The following is a 13,111-nucleotide window of genomic DNA, read 5'->3' on the forward strand; positions in this document are numbered from 1 at the left end:
ACATTAAAAATGATAATGCAGATATATATTGTTGGCATGGGATGACTACCATGATAAATGCTCTTACACGAAAAATACAGATAATATATGTCATATGAAAATATATATTTGGGTATATATCAAAATTTTAACAATGTAATCTCTAGGAAATGAAATTATGTTTTTAACTTTGTCTTTTAACTTTTCATATTGTCTAATTTTTTCATTTATTTTTTGAAGTTTATTTTTGAGAGAGAGAGAGCGAGAGCGCATGCAAGCACAAGTGGGGGAGGGGCAGAAAGAGAGGAAGAGAGAGAATCCCAAGCAGGCTCTGTGCTGTCAGCACAGAGTCTGATGTGGGGCTCAATTCCAGGAACCGTGAGATTGTGACCTGAGCCAAAATCAAGAGTTGGGTACTTAACCAACTGAGCCACCTAGGTGCCCCTATTGTCTAATTTTTAAACAAAAGCATACGTGACTTTATAATGAAAAATATAGAGATGTTTTCAGTTTTAGAAAATAAATCAGTGTCTGGGAAAAATGTTTTCCTACTTCTTACAGAGTTAACAGACGAACAATATTCAACCTAAAGTACTTACACATGTTTTATAGATCTATTTAATCAACAATGCAACTTTCCTAATTAAGTTGTGACAGTATCTACTTTTGCAGATGACTGCTATCTTAAAAGCAAATAATATCTTTGAATAATTGTTACTTAAAAAGTAGGCTATTAAACTTGGAAATCTGAATTCCTTGTTTTGAAGCCTGTACATCACTCAGTTTCCAATATTGAATGGTGTAGTTCAGTGATATTTTGGATCCAGCTTGTATATGCTTATGAGAACCAATGGTTTAATTTTCCAAATTTTATCCTGCTAGTTGATGTCACCTTGGTAACTTGAAATGGGTCGTGGTGGGAGTATTCACGCCATAAAAACCAGCAAACATTGTAAATCAGGGTCTCTCTTGTTTAAATGCAGAGAACCGGTTGTTAACCAGGTACCAGCACACCACCTGTCTAGCTCCCAAGACTTTTCTGAGATATTTTTGTAAAATTACCTTTTTTAAAAAAAGTTTTTATTTAAATTCCAGTTAATTAACGTACAGTGTAATATTAGTTTCAGGTGTACAATATAGTGACTCCACATTTCCAGGCAACACCCAGTGTTCATCACAAGGGCCCTCCTTAATCCCCATCATGTATGTTGCCCATCCCCCACCCACCTCCCCTCTGGTGACCATCAGTGTGTTCTCTACAGTTAAGAGTCTGTTTCTTGTTTGTCTCTCTTTCTCTCCGCTCATTTGTTTTATTTCTTAAGTTCCACATAATTAAGAATTTTATCTGACAAAAACAAAAAGTGAATTGAACAAACTCCTTTTAAAAAAGGCTTTGAAGGGCTGCCTGGGTGGCTTAGTCGGTTAAGCGTCTGACTTTCGCTTAGGTCATGATCTCACGGTTCGTGGATTCGAGCCCTGCGTCGGGCTCTGTGCTGACTGCCAGCTCAGAGCCTGGAGCCTGTTTCAGTCTGTGACTCCCTCTCTCTCTGACCCTCCCCTGCTCACGCTGTCTCTCTCTCTCTCCTAGAAATAAATAAAACAATTCAAAAAAATTTAAAAAAAAAAAAAAAGGCTTTGAGCGCTAGAGTTGGTTTCTACAGAGAATGAAGAATGCTCTTTGTTTTCAAATAGACACACATTTTCTCCAAAGTATACACCAAATTCCTTCTTAATAAGACTTATTACAAATAATTGTGCTTTCTTACATTAATGCCGTTACTATTTTCTATCAATACTTCAGTCAGAGGTTGTTTAATCCTTCTAACAAACATACTTATAAAATCCTGTAAAGTAGGATTTCTGTTGCTCTGATGAGGAGCCTTTCCCTAGAGTTTAAAGAGTATGTGAAGATAGCAGGGACTTATCCCACTATATTAGATACCAGAACAAAACAATTTGATTAACTGTGCATGTTCTGCTTTTATAAGGTTTGATTTGCATTATTTTTGACCATTCATTGGTTTTGTTGATTTTATATAACATATTCCTGTAAGTATGTGCTTACACTAAATATCTCAGAAATACTGCACATTAATGAATAATTTGGATTATTCACAGTTGCAAAGCGACAGTCAAAATCTAATAAGATATATTCATATATATTCTCTTTGTATATAAAAAAAGTTTTTGAAATCTGCAATAAAACTCAGCAAAGATATCACTTACAAACTATAACATTTACAGCTGGGTTTCCCATAGTATCACAGACATTATAGAAAGATGAATAACTAAAGCAAATGAGAAATACCTGAAAATGTAATTTGTTCCAATAATGAATGAAGCCTAATAGACAATACTTAGGGTCAAACAGAGAGGTAGAAGAATCACATATACAGGACAAATTGGTAAAGCTGCACCTTACCAGAATAGATTGTTATTTCACTAAGGTGTTTTAAACATGGTAAAGTTGCAACCTTGACAATGTGTATTATTTTAAGTCCTGGAAGTAAGGTTTCAGAGTTTAGGCTTAGCCAAGTGCTATAAATACATTCATTAAAAAATTAAAACTTAATTAATTTTAAGCTCATTGTAAGACAAAGTGTCATGAATACAGACAATAAAAATTGCAAACCCGAAAACATCTTAACATTTCACTATACAAATGAACAAAGTATAATAAATACAAATCAATGTCCGTTAAGTCACAAGGATTTGCATTAAAATGGATGTTAAAACATACCTTTAGCTTATGCTCTTTTCTGTTGATGATGACAGCTGTAATCTGTTGGTCCATAAAAATCAGAATAGTACAGAGCAAAGCTGGTATGATAGCAGCTATTACTGTCCACCATGGATTTGGACCTAAAGGTGTAACAAACCAGCCACGATCATCCCTGGTCGGCTGCAAGAAATAAAAGAATGTACATAGTTAGTTACTGGATTAATGGATACCTAATCAAATTAAGTCTTACAGATGCTACCAGAAAAGCACCAATTATACACTGATATGCTGAGTGAGCTATATTTAATAATAATAGTAATATCCACAAAGAATTTATAAGGTAAAAGGCACTAGTCTAAGTGCTTTAAATATTTTAACTCAGCTTTTTTTCAAAACACTCTAAAGAAGATACACATAATAAAATTGAAGCATACAGGGGTCTAGTAAGTTGCCCAAGGTTCCAAAGGTAGTAAGTGGTGGAGACAGAATTTAAACTTTGACCGGTTCAAAACTCTATGTTCTTAATCAACACCTATAGTAAATAAAATAATATTAATATTTATCATTTACAGTTGACAAATTTATTTACATTTATAAATAGCACATGGACAAATGTGTATAATTCTCATCTTAGATGTGTGCATAGGCCATTATGTGAAAATAGCATAAAGACACCTGGTCCTTTTAGAAGTTCAGGAAATGGTTCTGAACATTGCTGGTGCCTGAGATGAGTCCCAGAGGAATTCATTTTGACAATTCTTTGAGGACCTCCTCAGCCCTGTCTGACAGGTGAGAAAACTGAGGCTCACAGAGGTTTAGTAACTGGTCCACGGGTTACTTACTTATTAATATGGTCAGAATTCCATTCCAGATCTAACTTTATCTCGTTCCCAAGCCCTATCCACTGTGAAATTTTGCATCAAAATAATGTATTTTCTCTTAGTTTCAAAACGCATCTTTATCTTTCAAGAGTGTTGTATATAGATATTCCTACTGGAATAACTGACAGAAAATTTTTTCAATTAGCCCCTAGATTCCACCTCTGGGTTTTTCTTTTAATATTAGACCAAAATTTTAGTCATGCAGTGAGCATTTTATTGAATGCTCTCTTAATCTATATTCTATATATTTTCATGAAAATCTCAAGTACTAGGATTACAGCCATCACCTAAATGAAGGTTAGACATGCAGAGATGGAGAAATAGATAGTAAATGTTATGATAACTTCACCTTGAAAACACTTGGTACTTGCAATTTTGGAGATGGGATCCCAATGGCATAGTCAATTAAAACCATACACAGAATTGTAAGAAAGACAGCAAAGTCACTCACTATGGATCGAACCTAAAAATAATGAAAACACTTTTCACTTAAAGAACTATTAACAGTAAGGAATACTCAAGAAGACAATCCAAAATCACAATTTATAAACACTTTATGACATAATATCATAATACCATATTTGATGCATATTATAATATTATAATTAGCTCTGTCAGAACCTGAGTATATATTTATGTGTTCTGCCATTAAGACAGATATGCACTCAACTTTTCTAGAATGAGGCATTCTTTAATAGCTACCTGGTGATTGTGCTGTTTTCAGTATTTAAAATCTACGTTTATTAAGTGTATGACTATTTAAAACAGAATAAGATGGCATGTCCAGAATTAGGCTGAAGTTTAGGATTCTTTCTCCCAATGGTACCATTTTAATATGATAAACCTAAAGCACAATAAAAGAATCTATTTATATTGAAGAAGCAGAATATTTTAGTTAATCTGGATTGTTAAGTATGACAGCAGGAAATGTGTACAACAGAGTGGAAAAAAAATTTTAAAGTTATTCTCTATAAGCTAGTTCTTTTCCCTTTTTAAAAAAAATTTAATTCCAGTGTAGTTAACATACAGTTTTATATTCATTTCAGGTGTAAAATATAGTGATTCAACAATTCCACACATCACCCAGTGCTCATCAAGAAAAATGTATACCAGTTTTTAAAGCCATTTTTCATGTATTTAAAAAAATTTTTTTAAGTTTATTTTTCAGAGACAAAGAGAGACAGGTCGTGAGTGGGGGAGGGGCAGAGAGAGAGAGAGGGAAACACAAAATACGATGCAGGCTCCAGGCTAAGAGCTGTCAGCACAGAGTCCAACACAGAGACACAGAGATCATGAACTGGACTGAAGTCTGCCGCTTAACCAACTGAGCCACCCAGAGGCCTCAGCCATTTTTCACTGATAAAGCCACCTTTAATTAATCATATTGCGCTTTCAGGGGGGAGGGAGGGGGGAGAAGGAACTAATCTTCCACCTTAGGGAAGGAAGAGGTGACAAAAAAAGAAGTTTTATCTGGAAGAAACAGTTCTTAAAACATTTTCCTAGAGGGGAGTTTTGATCATAATCTTTAGCTCATCCCTAAAAAGCTTGTTTTCTTGTTTCTTTTCTTTTCTTTTTTTCTTTTTTTTTTTTTTGGCTGAGTCAGACATTATAGGTGTTACTTTGCAGTGTTAAATATTGAACTAAGCTGTTTCTCTGTTTACTTTCCTCTCCAAATATGCAGATGCAAACGTGGTGGGTTAGGGGGAGGGACTGACACTTTAAAAACGAAATAGAGAATAGTGTTCCAATGAGTCTTGCAGGGGCTTTCCCAATTAGAGAATGTAGCAGAGGCTTCTATGAGGTATCTGTCAGGCTGGAATAGTTCCCACTGTTCACTGGGCAAGAAAGTGACAATCAGTAATGCAGTGTGTGCTTTTGATTTCCAAAAGCCTAAGTGGGAAAGTGGAAGCTTATCTTTGGGATCTGCTGTTAGAACAAAAACCCAGGGGGAACATGCAGTCCTAGCACCTGGATCACAAAGGATCCTAGCACCTCTCTCAGGGCATCTCACTCCTAAACTGGCAAGCTCCTTCACACTTTAAAAAAAAGAAAAAAAGGGCCTTTCAGTAGCTCCTTTTATGACAGCAATTGCTGCAATTGCTATTTCTTCTGTCTTAAAACCCATATGACTCTATAACATGCTTTGTGTTGATCAGTAAAATTGCAGCTGAAGTACCTTGGTTGGAAAATAGCGGCTGGTCTTGAACTGCTTCAGGGTGGCTGACAGCGTAACTGTGGAAAAGAACAGGATCACTGACCAAAACAGAACATCTGGGACATATGGGTGGTCGTGGCCACAGGCTCGTCCAACATACTCTCCATGCAGTGATTTGCATTCCTGCCAGAGGAAGGAAAACAAATGGAGCTAGTAAGAGATAGAAGGACACGTTTCTTTCAGAAAACAAACATCTTAAGACCAAGTATAGTTGAGACACTGAAGCTCTTCATGTATGGCTCCCAATGATAGAAGAGACAGCAGAGTAAGTTTTATGAATTCTATTTGGATAGGTACTGAGCAATTTTAGAGATTTAGATTATGTTAAAATTGAACACGAACCACTTGTAACATTTTTGCTTTTTCAGAATTAAATTTAAATCTGTAAAACTAATTCACTGCCAATCAATGTATATTTAACCTAATCTCCACTAAGTTCCTAACACTAGATTTATTGAAAAAATGACAGAGTTGATGAGTGGTTACTAGGGTCGACATTATGCCAAACCATTTAAACATATGATCTTAATCAATTTCTACATCCACCCGATAAAATAGGGAGCTAGCTGTCCTTATTTCTATTTATGTCTGAGAAATCTGAGACATAGAAAAATTGAGTAATTTCCTGTGGCCTCACTGCTGCTGGGTAGCAGAGCTTTGATATAAATATGGTGCCTATGGTGGGAATATTATCGCGGATTAAAGAACAGTGATTTTGTAGAATTATCTAGTCCAAAAGATACCAAGAAAAATGAAAAAGGCAACAAGAAAACTATGATATATTACTACTCACAATAAAACTGAGAGTCAAAGATGGAGCTCAAAATTATATTACAGAACAAGGTGAGAAAGTTACTACATGAGTAAGGCAAAGTTCATATTTATTATTACTTGTCCTTGTTTTTGTTTTTTTCCTGATATGTATTTTTATCAGCCCCTGAAAGATCAGTCTAATTACTGCCTTAGCCAGGAGGTGGCAGCAAAGTCAAAAAAATTTCTTTTCTCCAAGAAAAACAGCATTTTAAACATTTTTTAAATGAGATAAAAAAATTATTTTAAACTCATTTTAGTTTCTCTTATTTTATATTAAATATCAGATTACTTAAGTGTTTTTTTTTCAAAACCGAAAATAGTGGTTTAAGTGATCCAGTGACCTTATTAGTACTTGAGATATTCTGGACCTAAACAGAAACTGGATTGGGCCATGGTACAGAAGGATCTTGGGGACAATATGGAGTGAGGATTGATTAGCAGCAGAGTCTGCCCAATGAACAAAGCCTCAGGTCCCGGACTGCTTGAATAGCTAAAATAAATACCTTCAAAAGATTTTAGAATAGGTCACAGATAGCCACATTATCCAAAAACAAATCAACAACCAATAAAATCTATTTGGGGCAACTACCCCTAAGAATGGAATTCTTGAGAAATATTGCTAGCTTATCTTATAATTCTCTAGAAAACAATCTGACCCCTTGTCTAATCTAGCTGTAAATATCTTCCTTGCTAAAGTTGAAATTTCAATTATCCATATTAAGTTAATACAGAGCACAATAATTTGGATAATTAAAAGACCAAAGAAACCACTCTCTCCCAGCCTTCTAGATGGCTTTAATTTTCCTTCTCTCAAAACTTTAAAAACATAAATAAAGTATCAAAAGGGCATCCCTGCATTTTTAGTCTCTTTTCTTGCTCCTGTCCAGAGATGCTGGTAGAGCAATTATTAAGCAAAGTCTTGATTAAACAGAATGGCTAAATACAAAGAGGAGCTAGGAGACGCATTGCAAACACATCATCTATAGATTTGTGGCCATCCTTAGTCTTTTGTGCTGATATAAAAGTCTTCTAAATATTCCTTCAACTTGGCTGGGTCTCATTCTCAATTTTTAAGAACACAGATGCCAATATTTTGCTTGTCCCCATCTCTCAAAACAGAGAAGGCCTGAAGCCATAGGACACTGAACCGCAGGAGTCTGGGAGGAAAAGAGACAGAGTCCACTAAGAAGACAACCTCATAGGTGCATGAGTGCGAACTGGGGAAAATAAAAACAGGCTGGACCCGGAGACACAGAGGGAGGGGAGAGAGCCCCGCCTCGAGGGAGCTGCGGAGAGTCGAGGGGAAGAGAAAGAGGCTGAAACTGCTCATAGAACTGTCCCTGGAGAAGAGAAAAACCTCGGCTCGGGATGGAGAGTGATCCTATTTCTAGCTATGGTGTTGACTATGGGCTGGGTGCCCTGGTCCCAGGTGGCGCCAGGAGAAACTGCTCCGCTGCTCTCCTGGCTCCATCCCCATCAGGGAAGGTACACGGCCTGAAACCACTCTTGCAGCTCTATCTTGGCTGGGAAGCAGCCCAACCTGGGGGATTATATTTCAGACAGTATCAATAAAGCATGCAGACTAAGACCTGGAAATGAGGCAGGGCTTGGGACACAGAACATGGCCCACCTTGGCTACGCCCACAGCACAGAGAGATCGACACAAAAGGGTGATTTGCAACGCTTGGTTCCAGAAGGGACTGGGGTCCCACCATTTCTCTTCCCATTATCACCAAGGCGGGACCTCAGAGAGGAGCCACAGGTCACAGTGGAGGCTAAGGCCTGCCTACACCAAACCATGCCCATCCCTGCTACAGAGCTTTTTTTTTTTTTTTTACCAGAACCTGGGGCAAGACCAACATGCATGCACTGCTGTGATTAATTCCAGACCAATTATTTCTATTCAGATATATTTTCTCTCGTCTCATTCATAACCCTCCCCTCTGCTGGACTGGGCACTCTGGTTACTGGTTTGCTTAAACAGTCACATTTAAGCCATTCTCTAGATGTATATTCTACATCTCCACTGCTACCTTACTCTCTCTCTCTCTCTCTCTCTGGAGTAATCAGACTATATAGTTTCTCTGAGTAACATTATCTTCATTTCTTTCTCNCACTCTGGTTACTGGTTTGCTTAAACAGTCACATTTAAGCCATTCTCTAGATGTATATTCTACATCTCCACTGCTACCTTACTCTCTCTCTCTCTCTGTCTCTGGAGTAATCAGACTATATAGTTTCTCTGAGTAACATTATCTTCATTTCTTTCTCCTGGCCTCCTACCATATTCTCCTCTTTCTCTCTCTGAATTAAGCCTCTAAGTCTCTCTGCCTGGCCATTGTCCAATTTCACTTTCTCCCCGCCCCTGTCATTTCTCTCTTTGTATATGCTCTTCCATAAGCAATGCATATACCCTGCTCTTTATTTGTAGCTGGGAATTCTAGTTTTATGCTTTTAGACTGTCCTTTGTCTTTTTTTTCCTTTTTTCTTTGCTTTCCTTTTTTTCTTTTTCCCTTTCTGTTTGCTTGTTTGTTGGATTTGTCTGTGTGTTTGTGTTCCTTTGTTCCCTGCATGTTTGTCTGTCTGTTTTCCTTTCCAGGGCTACCTCAATAAAGGAACCAAAGTACACATGGTGGAGAGTCCCAAATTCCACTACGAGTAGGAAAATAAAATAACCAAAGTCTCAACGAGAGACCAAGAGACATCATTAAAAGACTACTTCCTGAATGGACAAGGCCCTGGACAGTCAATGAGCCATCGTTAATACAGCAGTACTCACAGGTGCAGAGCACATAACAAGCTTTTAAAACTAACAAGAGACAGAAAGCTAACCAAAATGACGAAAAAGAAGAACTCTCCTCTAAAGAAATTCCAGGAAGAAATGACAGCTAAAGAACTGCTCAAAACTGATATAAGCAACATAACTGAACAAGAATTTAGAAGAACAGTCATAAAATTAATCGCTGGGCTTGAAAAAGGCATGACAGACATCAGAGAAGCTACTGCTACAAAAACTATGGCACTTAAAAATAGTAGTGATGAATTAAAAAATGCTATAAATGAGGTGCATAATAAAACGGAGGCGTCAAATGCACGGCTTGAAGAGGCAGAGAGGAGAATAAGTAAATTAGAAGACACAATTATAGAAAAAGGGGAAGCTTAGAAAAAGAGAGACAAACTGATACAGGAGCACGAAAGGAGAGTTCGAGAACAGAGTGATACAATCAAACGGACCAATATCCATATCATAGGAACCGCAGAAGAGAAAGAGAGGGAAAGGCGCTGAAGGAGCACTTGAACAAATTATGCCTGAGAACTTCCCCAGTCTGGGGAAGGAAACAGGCATTGAAATCCAAGATGCACAGAGAACTCCCCTCAGACATAACTTGAATCCATCTTCTGCACGACATATCATAGTGAAATTGACAAAATATAAGGACAAAGAGAGAATTCTGAAAGCAGCTAGGGATAAAGGGCCCTAACATACAAAGGGAGACCTCGCAGAGTAGTTGCAGACCTATCTACTGAAACTTGACAGGCCAGAAAGGAATGGCAGGAAATCTTAAATGTAATGAAGAGAAAAAATATGCAGCCAAGAATCCACTATCCAGCAAGCCTGTCATTCAGAAGAGAAGGAAAGATAAACGTCTTCCCAAATAAACAAATATTGAGAGAATTCATCACCAGCCCTAAAGAAATTCTAAGGGGGCCTCTGTGAGGAAATGTTGCAAGGAACACAAGGTACAAGAGACACCACCACAGGCACAAATCCTACAGAGAACACAATAACTCTAAACCCATATTTTTCAAACACTGAATGTAAATGGACAAAATGCTCCAATCAAAAGACATAGGGTAGCAGAATGGATAAAAAACAAAATCCACCAATTTGCTGTCTACAAGAGACTCATTTTAGACCTGAGGACACCTTCAGATTGAAAGTAAGGGGATGGAGGAATATCTATCATGCTACTGGAAGTCAAAAGAAAGCTGGAGTAGCCACACTTATATTGGACAAACTGGACTTTATCGTAAAGGCAGTAACAAGGGATGAAGAAGGGCATTATATAATAATTACAGGGCCTACCCATCAGGAAGAGCTAACCATTATAAATATCTACGCACCGAATATAGGAGCACCCAAATACATAAAATAATTAGTCACTAACAGAAACAATCTTATGGATAAGAATGTGCTAATAGCAGGGAACTTCAATACACCACTTACAGCAATGGATAGATCAACTAGATAGAAAACCAATAAAGAAACAATGGACTTGAATGACACATTGAACCAGATGGATTTGACAAATATATTTAGATTCTATATCCTAAGGCTATGGAATTCACTTTCTTCTCAAGTGCGCATGGCACATTCTCCAAGATACATCACATAATGGGACATAAAGCAGCCATCAAAAAATATAAAAGAATTGAGATCATACCATGCACACTTTCAGATCACAATGTTATGAAACTTGAAATCAATCACAGGGAAAAGTCTGGAAAACCTCGAAAAACATGGAGGCTAAAGAACACCCTACTAAAGAACGAGTGGGTCAATCAGGCAATTAGAAAAGAAATTAAATATATATATGGAAACAAATAAAAATACAACTATCCAACTCTTTGGGATGCAGCAAAGGCAGTCGTAAGAGAAAAATATATTGCACTCTAGGCATATTTCAAGAAACTAGAAAAGCACAAATACAAAATCTAACAGCACACCTAAAGGAACTAGAAGGAGAGCAACAAGAGCACCCCAAACCCAGCAGAAGAAGAGAAATAATAAGGGCAGAAATAAACAATATAGAATCCAAAAAACGGTTGAACAGATCAATGAAACCAAGAGTTGTTTTTTTGAAAAAATAAACAAAATTGACAAACCTCTCGCCAGGCTTCTCAAAAAGAAAAGAGAGAGCACCCAAATAGACAAAATCAGTAATGAAAATGGACTTATAACAACCAATCCCTCAGAAATATAAGCAATCATCAGGGAATACTATGAAAAATATATGCCAACAAACTAGACAAATTAGAAGAAATCGACAAATTCCCAAAGACACACACACTACCAAAATTCACACGGGAAGAGAGAGAAAATCCGAACAGACACATAACTAGTGAAGAAGTTGAATCAGTTATCATAAATCTCCCAACAAATAAGAGCCCTGGGCCAGATGGCTTCCCTGGGGAATTCTACTAAACATTTAAATCAGAGTTAATACCCATTCTTCTCAAGCTAGTCCAAAAAAAATAGAACTGGAAGGAAAACTTCCGAACTCATTCTACAAAGCCAGCATCACTTTGATTCCCAAGCCAGACAGAGACCCAGCAAAAAAGAGAACTACAGGCCAATATGGATGATGAATAGGGAGGCAAAATTCCTCAACAAGATACTTGCAAATCGAATGCAACAGCACATAAAAAGAATTATCCACCATGATCAAGTGGGATTCTTTCCTGGGTTTTAGGGCTAGTTCAATATTCACAAATCAATCAATGTGATACATCACATCAACAAAAGAAAAGATAAAAACCATATGATCCTGTCGACAGATGCAGAAAAAGCATTTGACAAAATAAAGCATTCCTTCTTAATAAAGACCCTCGAGAAGGTTGGATAGAAGGAACTTACTTAAACATCATAAAAGGCATCTATGAGAAGCCCTCAGCTAACATTATCCTCAACAGGGAAAAACAGAGATTTCCCCCTGAAATCAGGAGCACGACAGGGATGTCCACTTTCACCACTGTTGTTTAACGTAGTGCTGGAAGTCCTGGCATCAGCAATCAGACAATAAAAGGAAATAAAAGGCATCAGAACTGGCAAAGAAGAAGTCAAACTTTCACTTTTTGCAGATGACATGATACTCTACATAGAAAACCCGACACACTCCACCAGAAGCCTACTACAACTGATCCATGAATTCAGCAAAGACTCAGGGTACAAAATCAACATACAGAAATTGGTTGCATTTTTCTATACCAATAATGAAGCAACAGACAGAGAAATCAAGAAACTGATCCCATTCACAAATGCACCAAAAACCATAAAATACCTAGAAATAAACCTATCCAAAGATATAGGAGATCTGTATCATGAAAACTATAGAAAACTTAAGAAGAAAATTGAAGAAGACACAAGAAATGGAAAAAAATTCCATGCTCATGGATCAGAAGAATAAATATAGTTAAAATGTCATTACTACCCAAAGCAATCTACACATTCAATGCAATTCCAATCAAAATTGCACCAGCATACTTCTCAAAACTAGAACAAACTATCCTAAAATTTGTATGGAACCACAAAAGACCCCGAATAGCCAAAGTAATATTGAAGAAGAAAACCAAAACGGGAGGCATCACCATCCCAGACTTTAGCCTCTACTACAAAGCTGTCGTCATCAAGACAGTATGGTATTGGCACAAAAACAGACACATAGACCAGTGGGATAGAATAGAATATGGCCAACTAATCTTTGACAAAGTGGGAAAGAA

General features: G+C 37.1%; 1 protein-coding gene across 2 annotated transcripts in view; it reads right to left on the reverse strand.

The window, feature by feature from the left end:
* Positions 1 to 13,111, reverse strand: part of SLC4A10 (solute carrier family 4 member 10) — a 203,480-nt gene that overhangs the window by 35,117 nt on the left and 155,252 nt on the right. For both annotated transcript variants that reach the window (XM_077760991.1, XM_077760992.1), the window contains 3 exons: positions 5,759 to 5,920; positions 3,932 to 4,045; positions 2,720 to 2,881 (listed from right to left, as the gene is read on the reverse strand). In XM_077760991.1, the coding sequence (XP_077617117.1) occupies positions 2,720 to 2,881; positions 3,932 to 4,045; positions 5,759 to 5,920 (438 nt within the window). The remainder of the gene's footprint in view (positions 1 to 2,719; positions 2,882 to 3,931; positions 4,046 to 5,758; positions 5,921 to 13,111) is intronic.

The sequence above is a fragment of the Crocuta crocuta genome, unplaced genomic scaffold, assembly GCF_008692635.1.
Source record: "Crocuta crocuta isolate KB4526 unplaced genomic scaffold, BGI_CrCroc_1.0 scaffold153, whole genome shotgun sequence".
In the NCBI taxonomy this organism is placed as follows: Eukaryota; Metazoa; Chordata; class Mammalia; order Carnivora; family Hyaenidae; genus Crocuta; species Crocuta crocuta.